Consider the following 24,217-nt stretch of genomic DNA (forward strand, 5'->3'; position numbering starts at 1 on the left):
CACACTCCCTGACTTTAGCTTGTACTACAGGGTACAATAATCAGAACAGCATGGTATTGGCAGAAAAACAGACACATAGACCAATGGAATTGAGAACCCAGAAATAAAACCACATAAATATAGACAGATAATTTTTGACAAAGAATCAAAACACGTACATACAATGGAAAAAAGACAGCCTCTTCAATAAATGGTGCTGGCAGAATTGGATAGCCACGTGCAAAAGAATGAAACTGGACTGCTATTTGTCACCATGTACCAAAATTAATTCAAAATGGACCAAAGACGTAAGCATAAGACCTGAAACAATAAGCTACATAAAAGAAAACATAGGTACTAAACTTATGGACCTTGGGTTCAAAGAGCATTTTATGAATTTGACTCCAAAGGCAAGGGAAGTGAAAGCTGAAATAATTGAATGGGACTATATCAAACTTACAAGCTTCTGCACAGCGAAAGAAACCATTGACAAAATAAAGAGGCAACCAACTGAATGGGAGAAGATTTTTGCAAACAGTGCCTCCAATAAGGGGCTAATATCAAAAATATATAAGGAACCCATGCAACTCAACAACAACAACAAAAAAAAAAACCCAATTGAAAAATGGGCAGACAAATAGACATATGAAAAAATGCTCAACATCACTAATCATCAGAGAAATGCAAATAAAAACCACAATGAGATATCACCTCACCCCAGTCAGAATGGCTATCATCAACAAGACAAATAGTAACAAGTGTTGGAGAGGCTGTGGAGAAAAAGGAACCCTCATACACTGTTGGTGGGAATGCAGACTGGTGCAGCCTCTATGGAAGGCAGTGTGGAGGTTCCTCAAAAACTTACGAATAGAATTACCATATGACCCAGCAATCCCTCTCCCAGGTATCTACCCAAAAAATCTGAAAACATTTATCCATAAAGGCATATGTGCTCCAATGTTCATTGCAGCTTCATTTACGGTGGCCAAGACATGGAAACAACCCAAATGTCCTTCGATAGATGAATGGATAAAGAAGTCATGGTATATATACACAATGGAATACTATTTGGCGGTAAGAAAAGATGATATAGGAACATTTGTGACAACATGGATGGATCTTGAGAGTGTAATGCTGAGCGAAATAAGTCAGGCAGAAAAAGCAGAGAACCATGTGGTTTCACTGATATGTGGTATATAAACCAAAAACAACAAAAGAACAAGACAAACAAATGAGAAACAGAAACTCATAGACACAGACAATAGTTTAGTGGTTACCAGAGGGTAAAGGGGGTGGGGGGTGGAGGGTGGGAGATGAGGGTAAGGGGGATCGAATATATGGTGATGGAAGGAGAACTGACTGTGGGTGGTGAACACACAATGGGATTTATAGATGATGTAATACAGAATTGTACACCTGAAATCTATGTAACTTTACTAACAATTGTCACCCCAATAAACTTTAAAAAAAAAAAAAAAAAGAACTTGGAGCAGATACACAAGCTGGTTTTCTACTGAGTTGTCTCATCTGGAAATTATGTGCCACTACCTTATGAAGGAAGAAGCCCAAAAATGTAATTTGGCTGAAATTGAAGGTGAAGGGGCTCTGATGGGGGAGGGATGCTCCTTGTCCCAGCAGCTTGTGCACAGGCTCTGCACTGGGTAGCAAAACAACCTCATTTGCATGTGAGGCCCAGAGACTACTTGGAGCATCTTTAAAAAGTACATCCTCTGATGACGTCAGCAGCATGGCAGCATGATAAGACCTCCGTTTTTCCCCTTGAAGTTACAACAGGTTGGACAGCTATAATTCAACAAAGGATTCTGTGGGGACAGAGCCCCAGAGAGTAGTTTACAGGCTCTCAGCCTCACGTGAAGGGGTGCTGGCTCGGGTGGTGAATGGCTGTCAGCTGTGGCTGATTGGCCATCGGCTGTGGCCGGTTAGCCAATTGGCCGCTGGTATAACTGCTGCGACTACGGAGGATTGCCGAGGAGCCGAGCAGAGCCGAGCAGAGCCGAGGAGAGCCGAGGAGAGCGGAAGAGGAGAGAGTGGAGGACAGTCGTCGGTCGGTCGGTTGGCGGAAAAGCGGACGGCAGGTTGGTGTCCGGTGGGCCCAGCCTCCAGTGAGACCGTGGTGGTATGGCTCCCCTGCCTATGGCTCCATGGGTGTTCTTTGTTGGCCTCACCGTATCCTGCGTTCTTATGTGGGGAGCAGGACCAGAGACCCCTCAGGCCACCCCGCACGACAAATGGCGCAGCGAGCAGGGTATGGCGCCGGCCAAAACCTACCGAAGCGTGGTGGAGCGGTTTGTGCATGTGAGAGCCCAGCTTCGGAACACCCATGAGGAGCGACACCGGGAACGGGAGGCACGGTCTGCCTGGGAGACTCAAGCCTCCAGCTGGCACATCACCCTCTTGGCCATGGACAGCATTGCGTTCATTTTGGTAATCTGCTGCGGCCTTAAGCTCCGAGGGTTGTGGACATCTTACACCGAGGCCTCCACCCACTCAGACACCTGGCACGGTGAGCAAGATTCCGACCAGGTAGGAATGGCGTCTGACTCTGGGCAGGAGGACGTGTGGCCCACACACAGTATATGGTGTTCGGTGGCCACTGTTCTCAGGAGTTGGACCCCCAAGGAGGGGTGGGAGGAGATGGACGGCTCTCCAGCCAGCGTGGAGAGGGCCCTGCAGGCTCTGGCTGAGCGGTGGCCAGAGGAGGAGAAGGCTACAGCCTGCCGCGTGGGCTGGATGTTCCTCACGGCCTTGAGACTCAACATGGAAAGTGCGTTTAATGAAATGGCCCAGGTTCCTGACCAGGTGTCCCAGTTGGAAGCGCTGGAAGCCTGGGTCCGCCTGTTAGAACAGGGGCCACAAGGTGGAGACTCTGAGGCAGAGGCGGAGGAAGAGAGTGGAGACAATGTAGCTCCCAACCCCCAAGCCCAACCAATCTTTAAGCAAAGGGTAAAACATGAGCAACCTTTGGGCCCCGGGGGTGTTGCTGCCGGCAACCCAGCTGTGACTGAGTTCACGACCTACACCCCATGCACTCCCACTGAGTTGCAGGAGCTGGGGAGGCGGTACAGACAGCGCCCTGGAGAGCCAGTCTCGGCTTGGCTATTACGTTTATGGGATGAGGGAGCAGACAGCATTCTCTGCTCCCCAGGCGAGATGGAAAAGCTAGCCTTCGTGACAGTGCATCCGTCCCTGCGACAAAGGTTACAAAACTGCCATAGATTGGCCAACAACCAGGGCAACCATTCTCTAATGGCGTGGCTCACTGCTGCGGTACACACCGTATGGGAACAGGCTGCCGAGCTGCCAGACACTATGAGTCAATGGCAGTCATATACAGAACTTACGCAAATAATCTGTGAAATGGGTATGAGACATGCTATTTTTAACCTCAATATGCAGGGCCCAGATGACGAGCTTTTTACTGCCAGCATGAGAGATCTGGTTTTGGATACTGCACCTGCGAGTGCTTTTGGATCCTTGGTTGCTATTCTTACACCGTACGTAGGGCGATGGATCCATGAAGTTACAACTGCCATGGCCACCCTAGGGGATGTTGAAAGCCGGAGGCGAAGGAAGTTAAGACAGGAGGTCCGCACAGTTGAGACCTGGAAGCCCAAACCAAAGGTAAAGGGGCGAGGTCGCGGGCCTCAGAGAGTAACACGCGCACAGATGTGGCGTGATCTCGTGGTAGCTGGGGTCGATCAGGAAAAAATAGACCAACGCACTCCTGCTTGAACTTTGGAAACAGTTGCGTCCGGAACAACAATTCTGGAGAAACATAAAGGAGGAGTCTGGGAAAGCGCGACCCGTGTCCCTCCAGGACTTCATGCAGCCGCTTGAGGCCGACTCCTTTCAGCTTGATTAGGGGTGGGGCCAAGGTACCTGGTCAGAGGGGACGAGCAGGGACCGGAGGCCCCACGTGGAACTGTCCATACATTGGTCCCCTTCGAATGTACAGAGGGTTTTGGCTCTAGTTGACACTGGCACCGACTGCAGTCTCGTTTACGGGAACCGAGAACTGTTCCCTGGACCAGCAATCTGCATTGATGGCTACGGGGGAAAACCTGTGACTGTGAAAGCCGTTTCCTTACCACTGGGTATAGGAAGGCTTCCCCCTCGTACCTACAAGGTTTATGTCCCCCCCCCCCCCCGTTCCGGAGTATATTCCAGGGGTGGACGTGCTACATGGCCTCAGTTTACAGATGTTGGTAGGAGAGTTCCGTCTCCGGATCCGGGTGGTGAAAGCGGTGACACGCGGGCATGCTCACCACCCTCAAGTGTTGCCACAGCCCTGGCGCGTGGTTACAGTGCGACAGTACCGCCTGCCAGGAGGACAGGAGGAGATTGGTCGTACAATATTGGAATTGGAGAAGGCACATATTGTGAGGCCAACGCACAGTCCCTTTAACTCCCCAGTATGGCCTGTCAAGAAGCCAGATGGGACCTGGCGAATGACTGTGGACTATAGGGAGTTACATAAGGTGACGCCACCCTTGCACGCTGCAGTGCCTCCAATTCATGATTTAATGTGAGACTCTGTTAAAGCCAGGCTATGGCAGAAATGGGAACATTTTGCTGCCAGCACCCACATGCTTGAAAGCAGGGGAACGGCAGCAATGGACTTGGCCCTGGCAGGTCAAAAGCCCCCACCGTCGGTGGTTGGGTCTGATAGCCCCATGGGGGGCTGGTTTGACTCATGATTTGCAAGTGACGCCAGGGGTGGTGGCTAAGTGGCCACCGCAAGTGACTGTAGTATACAGAGGTCCCGATACCAGGATGATTTTGCGAGGAAACTATGTGCTCTCACTATGGCCTATTATGGGGTCCCCTATTCTGTTACATGTTGAAACTATGCAAGGGACCCCAAGTACTGCCATAAAGGTCTGGTACCACAAACCGGGAAAGGTGCCAGTAGCAGCGACCCTCCTTTCCCAGGACAAAAAGCTGGCATGTATCCTCCCAGATGGAAGGGATTTGCCATTGTTGGTTCCTAAGACTACCGTTTCTTTTCGTCCATAGATGTCAGTAGCCTAATACGGCACAGGGACCCTCGTGGAAGATGCTTGTCGCGTAGATTGTGAGGCGAGAACCTGTAGGGGTGGAGTGTGGGGACAGAGCCCCAGAGAATAGTTTACAGGCTCTCGGCCTCACATGGAAGGGTGCTGGCTCGGGTGGTGAATGGCCGTCGGCTGTGGCCGGTTAGCCGATTGGCCGCTGGTGTAAGTGCTGCGACTACGGAGGACTGCCGAGGATTGCCAAGGAGCCGAGCAGAGCCGAGCAGAGCCGAGGAGAGCGGAAGAGGAGAGCCGAGAGAGAGGAGCAGGGGAGAGAGTGGAGAAGAGTCGTCGGTCGGTCGGTTGGTGGAAAAGCGGACGGCAGGTCGGCATCCGGTGGGCCCAGCCTCCAGTGAGACCATGGTGGTATGGCTCCCCTGCCTATGGCTCCATGGGTGTTCCTTGTTGGCCTCACCGTATCCTGCGTTCTTATGTGGGGAGCGGGACCAGAGACCCCGCAGGCCGCCCCGCATGACAAATGGCGCAGCGAGCAGGGTCTCCCGCACGACAGATTCCCTGCTCAACACACAGATATATCTGAGAGATCCTGTACAGACAACTGAAGGCAGGCAAATTTAAACAAACAAGTGACACTGGACAGGGAGGGAGAGGACAGAGACAGACACCATGTGCAGCTAGGCGATTGCTGTGGCCCCAGAGGATGTGACAACTCCCAGGGTGCAGCTCCCACTGGGAGAACCGGACTGCAGGAGCAGAAACAAGAGTCAGGTCTGGGTGGCCGGCACACACTGAGGCTGGGCACAGAGTCAGGTGCAAAAGATTCAGAGTGCTCTAAAGACTGCCAGAATCGAACGCAGGATTCTGCCAACAGGGAATCCACCCACTTTATCCCCCATGTGGCCAAGAAGGAAGTAAAATCCTCAGCAGATAGCAAAAGGGCTGGGGGTAAAAAAAAAACTGGGGCCGGCCTGGTGGTTCAGGTGGTTGGAGCGCTGTGCTCCGAGGTCACCGATTCGATTCCCACATGGGCCAGTGAGCTGCGCCCTCTACAGCTAAGATTGTGAATAACAGTTCTCCCCGGAGCTGGGCTGCCGTGAGCAGCTGGAGTTTGCCGTGAGCTGCTGTGGGCTGCTGTGGGCTACCGTGTGCTGCTATGAGTGGCTGGTGGCCAGCGTGAGTGGCTGGCAGCTGCCGAGAGCTGCCGTGAGCTGCTGTGAGCAGCCGACCCACGACCGGCGACCGACTGCCTGAGCCGGGGGGAGCACAGGCTCATAACACCAGCATGGGCCAGGGAACTGTGTCCTACACAACTAGACTGAAAAATGACTTGAAATGGAGTAGGGGGCAGGGAGAAAACTTTCCAGCCTCACTGTGGCTAAACCCACGAGGAAGGTCAAACCAGAGAGGTGTGAACTCTCCACCCCCACCCAGGGAAATGCAGCCCAATAGTAGCAGCTGAGCCAACTAAGGGCAGCCCTTTGGCAGCTTCTGGCTGCAGGATGGTGGTGCCAGGGACACATAGGACACCCACAGCCCTCCCTTTCCAACCACGGGGGTGGTGCCCTGGGACACAGGGGGCTGGGCTGTAGAGGGGAGGCCCACTTCCTGGGGAATGCGGAGAACCCAGAAGCCCCAGCAGTGCAGGTAAGGGAAAATTAAAAACTTGCGCTTCAGCACCACCTACTGGAAAACAAAAGAGAGACCTCTACTAAAAGTGGTTTTCTGTGGGTGACATGGGAAGCGGAACTCCTTGGGTCTGCGGGAGCTTCGGCTTTTAAATTCCATGTGATGTACCTGTATTGCATGAAGGCATGGATAACTTTAAAAGTCAATTTATAAATTAAAAATGTATTTTTACTTACACATTTTATTTTTAGTAATGTTACCTTACATTATAAAATAATAGTTCATTGGAAACGATTTAGATACAGAATAGACTGGTTTTCCAGCCCCACCCACCTGATGTGAAGACTGTGTCTGTCATTCGCCATCATTCAGCTTCCATTCACTCTTCAGTCCTTTGAAATGTAGAGGCAACAGGAAGGCGGGAATTAACATCTGAAGGGCTCCCTTTGGAGGCAGCGTCACAGATAGCCACGTCTACCTGATTTTCTGATTCGATGTCACTGAACTCAGCGTTCAGCCTTCCACACAGGGACGTTTGCTCTCCACGGTGACACAGGTTGCACTTGGCAAAAGATAGACACTCATCTGTCAGGGTCCACAGCCCACAGCCCACAGCCCCCCCGGGGACAGCCCCAGCACTGCCATTGCCCTGAAGCCAGTCTGGGTGTAGAGGTAGATGGCCTAGAGAATGAGGAAAACCTCAGTGCTCGAGAGCACTGCTGCAGAGAAATGTCATGAATTGGTCCCTAAAGGAACCTGAGTCAACTTTCATGAATTCTGTCTGGGACAAGAAACCACACAGGTCAAGACCCAGCTGCTGACGCAGGTGTCCTCTCCAGGCCAGTCTCAGGCTCAGTGAGGCTCTCAAAGGCTTACAAAGAATGTAGAGGACACCAACATGTGGTTTTCAAGCTTTATTTCAGAGAGCCAGTCAGCAACTCAGGAACAGCTGGTGCGAGACCACCGACACCTTTGGCTCACGGTGTGGCCAGACCGTGTCTGACGCAGAGTCCTAGACGTGTGGATGTGAGCCCTGCTACGTCGCTTCTGAGTCTTCACAGATGTTTCGCCTGTGTTGCCCATAGCTGTACAGGGCTCGGGAAGCGCGTCTGTCATTTCGTTCCCGCCGTCTCTGCTGTGACTACAGTGATCTTGATAGTTCTCACATTTGTGGCCACTCCAAAGAGGATTGCAGCCACGAAGGCGTACAGACGACCAACGACCACTCTGAAATACACCACTAATTCAATATTTTGTGACACCGACCGCATTCTTCTTGGAGGGGGTCCACTGTCAACACTCCCCCCGGCACCTTTTTGTATGCATTCTGGAGGTTCCCAGCCTACATGGCAATGGCAGTTGTTTCGATTGTTGCAAACTCCTCTGCGATTGCATTTTGAAGGCTCACAGTCATATATTATTGCAGCCATAGTACCATTGCAGTACGTATTCAGACAGAATTTTCCAACGCCACAGGGGGTACCAGTTCTCACAAGCCCAATGTCAGTTGTCTCTGTCCCACGGTGCAAGTCCACCCCAAAACACAAGACCCCTGATATCAGAGACTGATGGAATCCAACGTGCTCCTGCAACCGGGGCAGATGCGTGACATTGGTACACTGCAATCGTCCACACGTAACATCTTGTTCCTTGCAAGGCTCAGGGTGGAAAGCCTCAGGTTTTTTCCTACAGTGTCCGAATCGGTGGCCTTTTGTGTTTATATTATAGCAGACGTGTGGACCCTGCAGTGCCCCTTCACCAAAGATCTCTCGGCAATGCATGGTGCGGTCGGTGCAGTTGCCATGATAGCAGTAGCCCTCTTCCGTGCACGGGGTCCCATCTTGCAGATAGACATTTTCCGGGCACGTGGAGGTGCTCCCCAGGCAGTACTCGGGCAGATCACAGACATTCTGGATGGGTCTGCACAGCGTCCCCGCAGGGGAGTAGGTGCAGTTTGTGCAGCATCTGCCTTCATCACAGGCGCTCTCGGCCGTCAGAGTGCAGTCGCTGTTACAGCACGCGTTGCTGTAACAGTGCTTGAAGGAGCCGCAGTCACACTGCTCGTTCTCGTCCACGTCGTCGTCTCCACAGTGTGCGACTGCCAAGGTCTTGTTTGTATACACGATGTCAGTCATGTACATGCACGATACGGAGCCCCCCAGGATGTTTTGCAGGTCTAAGAAGGAGCAGTTGCTGAAGACATCTGTCAGCACAGGGTACCTGCTCATGACGCAGGTGGTTCTTCTCTGGCAAACACACGTGTCTGTGTCGTAAGGCAGGCCGATCGTCCTCCCGATCTGCTGCGCTCCCATAACAGCTAGCAGCAAATAGTGTCTGCCCAGATGACCCAGCATGACAAGACTTTGACTGCCACATATATTATACACCACTGGAAAAAACTCATGGTCACGCGGCCCAGATCTAATCATAACTAAGGCTGAGTGTGGAAGAAGAGGTCGGTAAATGACGCGTTCATAATACGTAAAAAACGGGCTCCCTGGCACTCTATAGTCACCCATGCCGGTTGGATCTCTGTCATGATAAATGACCATGATGCCGATGTAGTAACTTATGTCAAGACTTTTGTACATGGAGTTAAACAAACTGCCCATACTCCTCAGGTAATGGGCACACTGCGACACGTTGTAGAACAGAGTGTAAATTGAATTTGAGGCTATGAGACAGCCTTTCATATTTGCCCTATGGGATGCGTAGAGTTTACTGCTGATCCTGGAGGCTGCACTAGCGTTTGCTTGAGAGAACAAGGGGTCCTTGTATCCCAGTCTGTATGTGGGTCCTGTTGCGTTGGTGTCTGCCACTATCTGAGAAACAACATGTTCAAACCTTTGGGAATCCTTGAGGGGCTTGATTTCATAGGCGAGATCATCCAACTTCATAATGCCTTCCAGGCCCCCATAGCATGTGTCCATGGTGACCATGGAAAGAGGAACCTTCTCCAGGTAACCAAGGTAGTAACAGTCCAGAGGGACAAAGGGGTCATCGATCTGCAAGGCTCCTTGGTCATCCTGAGTCATCAGCAGCAGATGTCTGGGCCAAAACAGTCCCTTACGCCGCATGTGGATGACGTGTCTCTGGCCCCCGAAGCGCAGGCTGTAGGAGAGCCAGCCCGGCGTGGGGACGCCTCTGCCACGGGGCGTCTCCTTCCTGGGAATCACCACCTCGGAGGAGATGTAACGCCACGAGGGACGACCTGGAGAACACCGGGCTGGAGACAGCGCCACGCAGAGCCCAAGTAGCAAGACGGGCGTCCTCAGGGCGGCCTGGCCTTCTGCCAGCTGCATGTCCCTGCTCAGGGGCATCTGTCCGCGAGAATGAAAGGGAGCGTCCTCAGCAAATCCAGGTCTGAACCATCTTCCTACCAATGAGACACTGGCAGAAAACAGGCATCCTGGACCCTACTCTGAGTGGGTCACCTGAGGGAATTAGGTAACAGTTACAGGGCGTGGCAGTGGGTGGGCCTGGCCATTAATTCAGCTGGGGTTGAGGTAGGAGAGGTCGGAGGGCCATGTCTACAAAGGCTAACTTGGAAATAAAAAAAGAGAAGGAAGCAGACACGTGTCTCCATTCAACACAGTCAATCTTTCCTCTAGCTCCGTATTTCAATATATGGTACACGATCACCACACAATTGACTTCTCCACCAATTCCGTCACCTTCCTACCCCCGAAACTCTGCTTCCCTTGTTGCGTAGACTTGTTTGGCAGATGAAGTTAAGCTTTGTTATTTTCACCTTCACATGTGTTGAATTCTTTTTAATTCTAAACTATACATGTCTTATTCTGGTTTGCAGCCGAGGACTTTGCAAACCATGTAATTCTTCTGGGTTTTGCTTTGAAGCTTTACTTGGGTTTAGTGAGTAAAACGTTTCCCAGTACTAAGATACTTCCTGAACTACGAGGTTTTATTTTTTCTTACCCCAGGTGGTGACAACATAAATCCTTTCCTGATCAATGTGAACCCCAAAGGTTGCTCCTTCTGTGTGGCTCTTTCCTGGCATTCGGTAATTTCCTCGTTGGCGTGTGTCAGTCAGCTCTCAGCTGGTGCCCACTGTGAGAGAACAAATATCTCACAGATTTTCATCCAATTCTGTAGTTGCTCAGTGAGAGGCCGGGAAAGTCATTAACAAGTCGTGATAAGAAGCAACAATTTTATTTCCGATTTTTAAAATAATGTATAGCACTCAATTTAAACATAATGTGATCACTGATATATTTCAATGGTTGTGCCGTTTCTCTTTGTCTCCTAATGACTGGCTGGTCCACGTTCCTTCCCTATTGTATAACTTTTGGGTTCAACTATAAACATCTAAATAGATGTGCTGTTTCCTCTTGGACACTGTAGAAGAGATAAGAACTGCCCCACTTCATGCCCGTGGAGCAGGAGACGTGCAGCATGGAGGCTGTGGGGTGCCAGCACACTCGTCCACCCGGGCATCCCACCAGTCTCTGACCTCTGGGGTCTGGCCATTTGGGCTGAATGAACACGGTCCACGGAACGCACGGTGCTGGTCCTGTGAGATCTAGTACCCCCCATGTTCCTGGAAATTCCAGAAGTAACAGCTTCTGGAACAGAACTTTGTCTGCACTGAGAAGTATCTGTGTCCCTGAGAAATGCAGTTCCAAAGGAATTCTCAACAACCAAAGGAACTGCCATTGCCACTGGGCCGGGACCCTCCCCGGCGCTGCCACCCAGGGCCAGTGGGAATGTCAGCAGTGGGCCCCTCCAAGGAGCATGTGGCCACTAACACAAACCCAACAGTCACTGTTGTATTTGAGCTTGGTCTTCTGTCACTTTCATGCCTGACAGTGGTGCACTCCTTAAGAGTGGCCGCGAGCATAAGAAACATCCATCAAGACCACCAAAGTGAAGGAAGTGACGTGTTTTGAGACTAGATCAGTAATGTCAGCCTTCCAGCCCCTGTAAAACTACAGGCGATACAGAGGGTGTTGTATTGGTCCCAGCCCAGCGCTGGGGTGTTCTTGGCTAGGAATGCCTGAGTCAGTCACCCACCAATTCTCTCATTCCAGTTAGTGAGCCCCAAGGACATTCCCATCATCTCCCACCAGGGGCCAGTGTTGAGGCTGCACCAGCCTTTGTGGCTTTTGCTATGACTGCAGAACACACCTCAGCAACAACCTTCAGGGACTTTGAAAACCAAGGTTTAACTCACAGTGCAAATGAAGGTACATGGCACATAGGGGGTGGGAGGAGGGTGAACCTGGGGCTCTGACTTCATTAGAGTCCCAGGGTGGGGTAACTAGGGTTTCAAGGGTTCACTCTTTATTGGCAAATTTGAAGCAAAGAGTGGGAATTATGGTGGGGGAGGGAAAAGCAGGGTCGCTCAAGTGGTCAGTGAGAAAGAATATTCCCATACTTATTTTACGAGGCAGCATTACCCTGATACCAAAACCAGGTAAGGATACTCCAAGAAAATAGAACTACAGACCAATATCCCTAATGCAAAAATGAAGATGCATGCTGAGCGAAATAAGTCAGACAGAAAAAGCAGAGAACCGCATGATTTCACTAATGTGTGGGATATAAACCAAAAAGAACAAGAGAAGCAAATGAGAAACAAAAACTCACAGACACAGACAATAGTTTAGTGGTTACCAGAGGGTAAGGGGGGAGGGAGGTGGGAGATGAGGGTAAGGGGATCAAATATATGGTGATGGAAGGAGAACTGACTCTGGGTGGTGAACACACAGGGGATTTATAGAGGATGTAATACAGAATTGTACACCTGAAACCTATGTAATTTTACTAACAATTGTCACCCCAGTGAACTTTAATTTAAAAAAAATGCAGATGCAGAAATCTTCAACAAAGCACCAGCAAACTGAATTTAACAACATAGAAAAAGGATCATACACCATGACCAAGTGGGATTCATCCCTGGGATAAAGAGAGGGCTCAACATTTGCCGATCAGTAAGTGTAAAACACCACTTTAATAAAATGAAACACAAAAATCACATGACCATCTCAACAGATGCAGAAGTAGCATTTGACAAAGTTCAACATTCTTTCATGACAAGACCTCTTGACAAACGGGACCTAGAGGGGACACACCTCAACATAGCAAAGGCGAGATAAGACAAGTACACAGCTGACAGCAAACTCAAAGCTGAAAGGTTGAAAGCTTTTCTTCTGAGATCAGGAGCAAAACAAGCTGTCCACTCTCCCCACTGCTGTCCAACATAGCTCTGGAGTTCCACACCCAATAATCAGGCAAGAAAAAGAAATAAAAGGCATTCAAATTGGAAAGGAAAAAGTGAAACTCTCCTAGTTAACTGATGGCATGAACTTGTACATAGAAAACCTTAGAGACTGCAACATAATTTTGGATGGAAACGAGCAGTGGCCTATTTTATTTTGACAAGAACACCTAAAATAAGACCTGTTTGTTGTTTTCTGTGTGTCTGCTAGTTTTTGTACCTCACTCCCTACCTAATGTCTTCCTTTGTGATTAGTTGAAATTTTGTAGTGACACATTTTTATTCCTTTCTCAATTCTCTTTGCGTTGATTCCTTAGATATTTTCTTTGTGGTTACTATGGGGATTATGTAAAATGCTCAAGTCATAATATTTTTTATCAACTGATCACTACTTAAATTCAATTCCATAAAAACTCTACTCCTTAAAAGCTCCACACACTCACAAATCACATCTTTATATATTTATTGTGTACCCATTAACACTGACTTACAATCACATTTCATGTTTTTATCTTTCAAACCATACAAAAGAATTAAAAGTGTGGTAGAGGGGTGACATCAGCAATATAAGATGGCCCCACCCCAACAAAAAACCTGGCACCCATCCACAGACAAATGTGCCCTTTTCAGAGCTGTGAGATCCAGCAGCCTTCGCCAAGGGACCCAGGAGAAGTCTCGCCCCCCCACCTGGTGTGCAGGTGCACAGACCGCAGTCCCAGCTGTGGACCCTGCAGTGACCCAGGGTCCTGCTCCTGCCTCTCTGGGCTGTGCGCCTGGCTCCTGGACAACATGGTCTCAGTCAATCACCGGGAATGAGAAAGCCTTTGGAAGTCCAAGTTTTTAAAGAAAATGAACGCACTAACCTAAAAGATCCCTGCACGCCCAGGTTCACTGCAGCCCTATTGGCAATAGCCATGACATGGAAGCCACCTGGGTGCCCATCAATGGGTGATGGATAAAGAACAGGTGGTGCAGATGTGCCATGGAATATCACTCAGCCATAAAATAGTAAATCCTGCCATTTGTGACACATGGATGGACCCCATGGCCATCGTGTGCAGTGAAGTAAGTCAGACAGAAGACAAATACCATATGGTTTCACTTATATGTGGAATCTAAAAATTAAATGTACAAGAAAAAGATCGTAGATACAGAGATCAGATTGATGATTGCCAGAGGTGGAGGTGGCAGAAATGGGTGAAGGGGTCAAAAGGTAAATAGGTAAATCACAAACAGACAGACAGGTTGAAAAGCCAAACATAAACCAAAAACTAGCAAAAAGGTGGCATATGGAATACTTTTATAGCTCATGGGTCTGCCATTTTGCTAAAGCAGGGGGGCGGGGGGCGGGACAGTAGCAACAGCATCCCTGATTAACATATGAAAAAAATTACATGCTAAATTTTTAGGCCCAGCATATTAGCAATTGGGCCAGAGATTATTTCTCTGTGTGTTGAATTGGGGTTGGATGTCTGTGGCTTTGACTCAACTCCCCATTCCTTAATCAGCTCCTCACAAAGTGAAGCAAACCATACCAAGGGTTTCCTGAAGCCACTCCTCCCCTGGAGAGTTCTAACTGCGTTCACTGTTTCTGCTTCTCCATCCTCCCACCCCGTCATCATTTGCTTCCCCAAATGCTGCCCAATCCGTTTCCATGCGGAAAAGCCAACAGGAGCCCAGGACATGGGGGAGAGAAGCTTCTACCTGAGTCACAGCAGTGGCTGCCCAGCCCACTCTTAAAGACACAGTGTGAACCAAATGCAAACATCCCTTCCAGTGACACCACCAGCATGGAGTAAGTCAGTGGTTTTTCTCGCCTGGGCCTGGGAAGGTCTGTAAGAATGTCATGCCTATCCTGAAAAACAACATGACATTAGTGTGTTTGTCCTCTGCCTGGTGGCTGGACCTCCTTGTGAGTCTTGCAAAAATTTCAGTATGGGCCTGTGGTGTCTGGTTGTAACACACCAGTTTTCTCTTGTCCCCAGGTGTCCTGTCCCAGGTGCAGCTGCAGGAGTCGGGCCCAGGACTGGTGAAGCCCTCGCAGACCCTGTCCCTCACCTGCACTGTCTCTGGATTCTCCATCACAACCAGTGGTTACTGCTGGCACTGGAACCGGCAGCCCCCAGGGAAGGGACTGGAGTGGATCGGGCGCATATGTGCTAGTGGGAGCACATACTACAGCCCATCTCTCAAGAGCCGCAGCTCCATCTCCAGAGACACGTCCAAGAACCAGTTCTCCCTGCAGCTGAGCTCTGTGACCACCGAGGACACGGCCGTGTATTACTGTGCGAGGGACACAGTGAGGGGAAGTCAGTGTGAGCCCAGACACAAACCTCCCTGCAGGGTCAGGAGGGCTGGGATGCAGGGGATGCTCAGGACACCAGGGGGCGCTCAGGACACCAGGGGTTGCTCAGGACACCAGGGGGCGCTCAGGACACGAGGGGGCGCTCAGGACACCAGGGGTTGCTCAGGACACCTGGGGGCGCTCAGGACACGAGGGGGCGCTCAGGACACCTGGGGGCGCTCAGGACACCTGGGGGCGCTCAGAACCACCAAACTGAGGGGCCCAGCTCAGAAGCTGGTGTCTAGAGGGGTGTGGAGGGGCTTCCTACTGGGATCAGTCATTTCCTCCCCTCCTACATTCCCCTGCGACGTTTCCTGTTCCTTTTGTGTGTGTGTCTCTAATTTCTCCCATTCTCACTGCAGGCAAAAAAAAAAAAAAAAGTGGGAAGTAACTGCTTGCAGATGTGCTTGACTTCTCACCCTGGTCCTTAATGTCACCATGTCCCTATATGATCTGCTTTTCCTGGTTGACAAACAAAACATTTTAGGGGTTCTCATTATGCGTTCATTGAGAGATTTCCCCCACAGACTGGTGCTAAGCCCACACTCGCTTCCTTTACACAGACACAGGCTGTCCCCACATAGGGTGACCAGCCCCATACGTTCCACCCCAGGAGTATCCTCTTTGGGGGAGGTTAGTGTCTTGCTTCTCACCCACACGGCTGGACTTTGATATCCAGGGTTTGGCCCTTTCTGTAACTGTCCACCAGTCTCCTGGATGGAGACACACTGAGCCCAAGGACCCAAACCAGCTCTCGGATGTTCCCATTACGGAGGTAGGAAGGCAAGCGCTAAGATGAAAACCTGTCAGACTCCCCTAGGCTGTGTTCTGGGGGGTCTCTGACAGCAGTCCTCGGGGGTGAGCCCTAAGACGTGTGTCAGCTGCACATGGAGAATCCACGTGGCTAATGAGAACCAGCTGGACAGACACCTGACTGCTGCCCGCCCTCTGCCCCTCTGCCGTCCCCCGAGGATCCCACTGGAAGCCACTGCATCATCACTGTCATGCGGGAGACCCTGCTCGCTGCGCCATTTGTCATGCAGGGAGGCCTGCGGGGTCTCTGCTCCCCCTCCCCATACAAGAACGCAGGATATGGTGAGGCCAAAAAGGAACACCCACGGAGCCATAGGTAGGGGAGTCATACCACTTTATTCTCTCTGGCGGCACTATACTCTCACTGGAGGCTGGATACACACTGTCCGCAAACCGCCATCCACGCTTGCCAGCCCAGCCGCCATCTTCTTGCTAGCCCCATCCTTCTTCTCTTTCCTCCTCTCTCTTCGTAGCCACAGCAGTTATATTGTGGCCAATGGCTCACTGGTTACAGCTGACGGCCAACTAGCCACAGCTGATGGCCATGCAATCACAGTTGGCCATTTACTACCTGAGCCAGCACCTGTCTATGTGAGGCCGAGAGCCTGGAAACTACTCTCTGGGGCTCCGCCCCCACACTCCACCCCTACAGGCTCTCGCCTCATAATCTACGCGACAAGCGTCTTCCGCGAGGGGACCTGTGCGAGGAGCCTGGGGGTGAATGCAATATCCTGGACACAGCCAGGCTCTCTGGGCACAGCCAGGGTTTCTCAGGGCACCACCAGTACTCCTGGGCACTGCCAGACTTCCTGGACTTCTTAGGGTACCACCTGTCTTCCCGGACACAGCCAGGGTTTCTCAGGGCACCACCAGTACTCCTGGGCACTGCCAGACTTCCTGGACTTCTTAGGGTACCACCTGTCTTCCCGGACACAGCCAGGGTTTCTCAGGGCACCACCAGTACTCCTGGGCACGGCCAGACTTCCTGGACTTCTTAGGGTACCACCTGTTTCCCCGGGCACAGCTAGGGTTTCTCAGGGCACTGCCACTTTCTCTGGGAACAGCCACACTTCCTGGACACAGCCAGGGCTTTCAGGGCACTGCCACTCTCTGTGGGCACAGCCACACTTCCTGGACACAGCCAGGGCTCTCAGGGCACTGCCACAGCCACACTTCCTGGACACAGCCAGGGCTCTCAGGGCACTGCCACTCTCTCTGGGAACAGCCCGACTTCCTGGGCACAGCCAGGGTATCTTCAGGGCTCAGCCAGACTTCTCAGCGCACTGCCACTCTCTCTGTGCCTCTCAGGGTACCCTGCTGGAACAACAGCGACTCACAATCAAGGTGCTTACATATTCTCAATGGCGGCCAGTCAAGAGACAAAAGCAAATATCCCCCAGTTCCACTAACAACAGTTCCCAAACAAACAGTCAAGCGGTCCATTAAATTAGGGATGGAAGGCAATTCCCCATAGTCCATAGTCATTCACCAGGGCTGTCCTGGGGGTGAGGGACGACCTTGACCTCACCCTCATCTCCCACGGAGGACTCAGCAAGCGTTACCTCCTGGGACTATAAGTCCTGCATCCGGGCTGCCTGAGCAGGAACTTCCCAGCCCACAGGGCCACAACGACCTTTGCTTTCTCCGGCCTGTGCTGGTTGGGGAACTGTCCACATCTTTCCACCTCTCCACGGGGCTCCATCTCTGCAGCAGCTGCATGGCTTTTCCTGTGCTGGTGGGAGAACCATCCACATCCTCCCACCCCTCCACGGGGGTCCAGCTCTCCGGCAGCTGCTCCTCCTGGTCTTCCTGAGACTGGGTGTTCATACACACAAACTGCTCCACTGTCCTTCGGAGAGCTTTGGCCGGCACCATATCCTGCCGACTACGCCATGTGTCATGCGGGAGACCCTGCTCGCTGCGCCATTTGTCATGCAGGGAGGCCTGCGGGGTCTCTGCTCCCGCTCCCCATACAAGAACGCAGGATATGGTGAGGCCAAAAAGGAACACCCACGGAGCCATAGGTAGGGGAGTCATACCACTTTATTCTCTCTGGCGGCACTATACTCTCACTGGAGGCTGGATACACACTGTCCGCAAACCGCCATCCACGCTTGCCAGCCCAGCCGCCATCTTCTTGCTAGCCCCATCCTTCTTCTCTTTCCTCCTCTCTCTTCGTAGCCACAGCAGTTATATTGTGGCCAATGGCTCACTGGTTACAGCTGACGGCCAACTAGCCACAGCTGATGGCCATGCAATCACAGTTGGCCATTTACTACCTGAGCCAGCACCTGTCTATGTGAGGCCGAGAGCCTGGAAACTACTCTCTGGGGCTCCGCCCCCACACTCCACCCCTACAGGCTCTCGCCTCACAATCTACGCGACAAGCGTCTTCCCAGAGGGGACCTGTGCGAGGAGCCTGGGGGTGAATGCAATATCCTGGACACAGCCAGGCTCTCTGGGCACAGCCAGGGTTTCTCAGGGCACCACCAGTGCTTCTGGGCACGGCCAGACTTCCTGGACTTCTTAGGGTACCACCTGTCTTCCCGGACACAGCCAGGGTTTCTCAGGGCACCACCAGTACTCCTGGGCAGCCAGACTTCCTGGACTTCTTAGGGTACCACCTGTCTTCCCGGACACAGCCAGGGTTTCTCAGGGCACCACCAGTACTCCTGGGCACTGCCAGACTTCCTGGACTTCTTAGGGTACCACCTGTCTTCCCGGACACAGCCAGGGTTTCTCAGGGCACCACCAGTACTCCTGGGCACTGCCAGACTTCCTGGACTTCTTAGGGTACCACCTGTTTCCCCGGGCACAGCTAGGATTTCTCAGGGCACTGCCACTTTCTCTGGGAACAGCCCGACTTCCTGGACACAGCCAGGGCTTTCAGGGCACTGCCACTCTCTGTGGGCACAGCCACACTTCCTGGACACAGCCAGGGCTCTCAGGGCACTGCCACAGCCACACTTCCTGGACACAGCCAGGGCTCTCAGGGCACTGCCACTCTCTCTGGGAACAGCCCGACTTCCTGGGCACAGCCAGGGTATCTTCAGGGCTCAGCCAGACTTCTCAGCGCACTGCCACTCTCTCTGTGCCTCTCAGGGTACCCTGCTGGAACAACAGCGACTCACAATCAAGGTGCTTACATATTCTCAATGGCGGCCAGTCAAGACAAAAGCAAATATCCCCCAGTTCCACTAACAACAGTTCCCAAACAAACAGTCAAGCGGTCCATTAAATTAGGGATGGAAGGCAATTCCCCATAGTCCATAGTCATTCACCAGGGCTGTCCTGGGGGTGAGGGACGACCTTGACCTCACCCTCATCTCCCACGGAGGACTCAGCAAGCGTTACCTCCTGGGACTATAAGTCCTGCATCCGGGCTGCCTGAGCAGGAACTTCCCAGCCCACAGGGCCACAACGACCTTTGCTTTCTCCGGCCTGTGCTGGTTGGGGAACTGTCCACATCTTTCCACCTCTCCACGGGGCTCCATCTCTGCAGCAGCTGCATGGCTTTTCCTGTGCTGGTGGGAGAACCGTCCACATCCTCCCACCCCTCCACGGGGGTCCAGCTCTCCGGCAGCTGCTCCTCCTGGTCTTCCTGAGACTGGGTGTTCATACACACAAACTGCTCCACCGTCCTTTGGAGAGCTTTGGCCGGCACCATATCCTGCCGACTACGCCATGTGTCGTGCCGGAGACCCTGCTCGCTGCGCCATTTGTCATGCAGGAAGGCCTGCGGGGTCTCTGCTCCCGCTCCCCATACAAGAACGCAGGATATGGTGAGGCCAAAAAGGAACACCCACGGAGCCATAGGTAGGGGAGTCATACCACTTTATTCTCTCTGGCGGCACTATACTCTCACTGGAGGCTGGATACACACTGTCCGCAAACCGCCATCCACGCTTGCCAGCCCAGCCGCCATCTTCTTGCTAGCCCCATCCTTCTTCTCTTTCCTCCTCTCTCTTCGTAGCCACAGCAGTTATATTGTGGCCAATGGCTCACTGGTTACAGCTGACGGCCAACTAGCCACAGCTGATGGCCATGCAATCACAGTTGGCCATTTACTACCTGAGCCAGCACCTGTCTATGTGAGGCCGAGAGCCTGGAAACTACTCTCTGGGGCTCCGCCCCCACAATCACCCTGTGTCTTCTCCTGTCCAGACTCTCACTAAATCTATCCTAGACATTAAGCCCCATGTGGCTGGATGTCTGCTCTCTTCTTCCCAGCCAGGGCACATGTTGCCTTAAATGCCTCCCCGCTCAGCTCCTCGTGTCCATCTCATGTGTCAGTCCTTCCATGAGAACCCAGGGACAGTTACACTCAGTGGACAGAGGCTGGCGTCAGCAGTCCTGCTGGGTCCATGTGTCATGCACACACGTGATCTCAGGTCCTGCAGCCGCTACTGCAGGACCGGTGGAGCCCCAGCTGACTACTGCAATCAGAGCACCTCCACCAGACAGACACACACACGCTCAGAGAACACCCAGGCGCCTCAGGAGCTGCAGTGCATCACATGGCCAAACCCACGGGCCGCTGGGGTCAGACAACAGAGAATGGGCTGTGTGGCCTGGTCATCCCCACACCCCTGATGTCCCCAGTGACCATTGACCAAATAACAGGGAAATACATGTTAATCCTAAAAGTTAAGGAACAGACTTGAAGCACAACTGAGAGAGGCATCCACAGCCTAAAAATTTAATAAATGGCAAAAAGAAATGAGCTAAGTGTTCTACCTAAGAAGTTGGACAAAAGACAAAGAATCTGTTAAATGAGTCTAAATTTTACTACGCACATTTTAAATGATGTTATGCCTCTTCTGTATACTCACGCTCTCTAGAAGTGCCAATGAAATGTATTGTACCTAGTTAACCCCCAAAGCTGCACGTATCAAATCAACCAAATATATTAATTCTAATTTCTGGTCTACACGATCAATTCTAACATGCACCCCACTGTGTATAACATGCTGGGTGTCGATTCATCCACATTCTCTCTCCTTCTACACGTCTCCGTGGCCTTAGTCTTCACTGGCCACCTGCACATTTTTGAAATAATTTGTTCAGTTTGGCTCTTCCAGCACCTCTACTTCTCATTTCCATCACATCCTTTAATGTTTCTTCCAAATCTATGTGGCACTCAAATGTCCATTGTCAGGATGGACCACGGTTTATTATCCATTCACCTCCGAAAGGACATCTTGGTTGCTTCCAGGTTTTTGAAAAGATGAATAAATCTGCTGTAAATATTGTGTGCAAGTGTTTGTGGGGACACAAGAGTTTTTCTCCTTTGGATAAATACCAAGGAGTGTGATCCTGTGATGTGGAAAGAGTATATTAAGCCATTCCACCTGGCTGTCCCCCTCTGCATTCCTAGCAGCCATGGAGCTGCTGGGGCCCCACATCCCCGCCAGCATGCTGTCCTCAGGGTTCTGGACTTTAGCTGTGCTAATAGGTGCCAGTGGTGTGTCACTATTGCTCTGATTTGCATCTCCCCATGACATATGATCTTTCATATCCTTATTTGCCACCTGTATATCTTCTTTAGTGAGGTGTCTGTTAAGGTCTTTGGCTCATTTTTTAGTTGGCTTCTTCTTTTTTGTTCTTGTTAAATTTAAGACTTCTTTGTAAATTGTGTATAATTTTCTTTATCAGACATGTTTTTTGCAAATATTTTATTCCAGATTGTTGCTTGTTTGGGGGAGGAGGGGAAATTTCACGCTTTTCCATTATTAGGTGTGTCCATTTCAGTGAAAAGGGAAGTAAAAGCAACTTTCACTGCCTAAGCAATGATGAACTTGATGTATGGATGGGCCGATGACTGCAGACTCGGAGGCCTCTTCCATGTATGATGATGGGATGAGTGATGGGGGGACATTTCTTCTGAAATGCTCTTGTGAAGAACCAGGAATGCCCCAGCAGACGTGTTCTCCTGCCTCGCTGACTAGAACTGTGTTGCGTGTCCAGAAACATGTAGATCCCTGATGGGAACGGTGAGATTTCATCACTGAGACTGACAATTTTCTAGCCCTAACTTTTACCTGAGATGGATCTGAGTCTGCGAATGACAGTTACTTGAATTATTCTGTGGATCTAGGAAATGGCTGAAAACACATACAATGTTTTCCTATCATTATTTTTTGGTATTTCTGTTATTCCACAGTACAGATTGATGATTACATTTTCAGTAACAATTGTATAACCTCAGCTTATGCCTCCTAAATTTTATGCACCACATCATTACATAATGAATGAGATTCATCTCCATCCCTGATGTGGAAGCTGGAGGTGCAGGTGCAGAATGAAAGGTGAGAGCAGTGAACTCTGCACTGCCAGTAACACCACACTCAGCCAACCTGCATAGAACCCAGGCACACTGCTGTTCTCCCCTATGAAGTTCGTACTTCTTTTTCTCTTCTCACTGTTTCCAACAAAGACCCTGAATTGTCCTCACACATCACTGTCCCGACTTTCCTTAGGTTCACACTCCATTCTCAGTTGATACTCTCAAGCCTTTACAAGGACAAACACAGAAGCTCTCAGAGGGACCTTGGCGATCTCCACGACATGACGCCCACCACCACCTTTCCTTTCCCCATGTCCACACTGACTGGGCCCTCTCGGTGTAATTGTCACTGGTAACCTTCCAAAGCATCTCCTAAACCTCACCATTTTTTTTTACCATCACACATTGGTCATCTCGAATGGCTATTCCCTCCATAATTGTAACACAACCTAGTCTCCAGACATAATTGTCTTTAATTTTCTCCCAAAATACATTCTTAGTGCTCATGACCTATTACTTTCAAAATTCTTTCCCACCCAATGAAACACAGACACCTATTATGTTACTTCTAATGGATATGAATTCAGGACCAGTGGCCCATCGAGGCCAGGACAGAGCCTTCTGCACTGTCAAATCTCAGGCCCAGAACCCAGCTGCTGAGGCAGGAGCTCACCTGGTTCTGGGCGCCATAGGCCATGTCTCCCATTCACCGTTCCATACCACATGTCTCACTTTTCCAGGCCCTAACTGGAGGATTGATATGTGTCCTGTTATTGTAGCTCAGCCTACTTTTGTTGACTCTTATTATCTATATTCAGGCAGGTAAATTCATTATTTAGCATTTACTTAAAGTCAGGTCTCTCCTCACCCTTGAAAATATGTTCTGGAAGTCAAGGACCTCATCTGCAAGAGCATGACTCAGTTGTGGTTCTTCCTCTTTCTGCTCTCAACTCCCAAATGTGAGTGACTCAAGGATTCACACATGAAGGTATGGGGATTCTGCACCTGAACACGTGACCCACTGTGGTTCTCTGTCCCAGGTGTCCTGTCCCAGGTGTAGCTACAGGAGTCGGGCCCAGGACTGGTGAAGCCCTCGCAGACCCTGTCCTTCACCTGCGCTGTCTCTGGTTATTCCATCACCAGTGATTTCTGCAGCCCCCGGGGAAGGGACTGGAGTGGATCGGGTGCATTAGCTATGATGGGAGCACATACTACAGCCCGTCCCTCAAGAGCCACACCTCCATCTCCAGAGACATGTCCAAGAACCAATTCTCCCTGCAGCTGAAATCTGTGACCACCGAGGACACGGCCGTGTATTACTGTGCAAGGGACACAGTGAGGGGAAGTCAGTGTGAGCCCAGACACAAACCTCCCTGCAGGGGACAGGGGGGTTGGGCTGCAGGGGGCGCTCAGGACACCAGGGGGCACTCGGGACATCAGGGGGCACTCAGGACTCCAGACGGCGCTCGGGACACCAGGGGGCGTTCGGGACTCCAGGAGGCGCTCGGGACACCAGAGATCGCTCGGGACTCCAGGAGGCGCTCGGGACTCCAGGGGGCGCTCGGGACTCCAGGGGGTGCTCAGGACACCAGGAGGCGCTCGGGACACCAGGAGGCGCTCAGGACACCAGGAGGCGCCCGGGACACCAGGGGGCGCTCAGGACTCCAGGGGGTGCTCAGGACACCAGGGGGCGTTTGGGACACCAGGAGGCGCTCGGGACACCAGGGGGCGTTTGGGACACCAGGAGGCGCTCGGGACACCAGGGGGCGCTCGGGACTCCAGGGGGTGCTCAGGACACCAGGAGGCGCTCGGGACACCAGGAGGCGCTCAGGACACCAGGAGGCGCTCGGGACACCAGGAGGCGCTCGGGACTCCAGGGGGCGCTCGGGACTCCAGGG

General features: G+C 51.5%; 1 protein-coding gene and 2 gene segments (V, D, J or C); 2 read left to right on the plus strand and 1 right to left on the minus strand.

Moving 5' to 3' along the window:
- LOC109455538 (immunoglobulin heavy variable 4-38-2) overlaps positions 1 to 23,379 on the plus strand; it is a 26,343-nt gene extending 2,964 nt beyond the window's left edge. Inside the window, 2 exon segments of the V gene segment in view lie at positions 14,862 to 15,185; positions 23,360 to 23,379. Of these exon segments, the coding sequence occupies positions 14,862 to 15,185; positions 23,360 to 23,379 (344 nt within the window).
- Positions 1 to 24,217, plus strand: part of LOC109455542 (immunoglobulin heavy constant epsilon) — a 144,166-nt gene that overhangs the window by 10,585 nt on the left and 109,364 nt on the right.
- LOC109455537 (disintegrin and metalloproteinase domain-containing protein 21) lies at positions 7,751 to 9,940 on the minus strand. The gene has a single exon (XM_019747142.2). It carries the CDS (start codon positions 9,938 to 9,940, stop codon positions 7,751 to 7,753), a length of 2,190 nt encoding a protein of 729 aa, XP_019602701.2.

The sequence above is a fragment of the Rhinolophus sinicus genome, linkage group LG03 (assembly GCF_036562045.2).
Source record: "Rhinolophus sinicus isolate RSC01 linkage group LG03, ASM3656204v1, whole genome shotgun sequence".
Classification (NCBI taxonomy): Eukaryota; Metazoa; Chordata; class Mammalia; order Chiroptera; family Rhinolophidae; genus Rhinolophus; species Rhinolophus sinicus.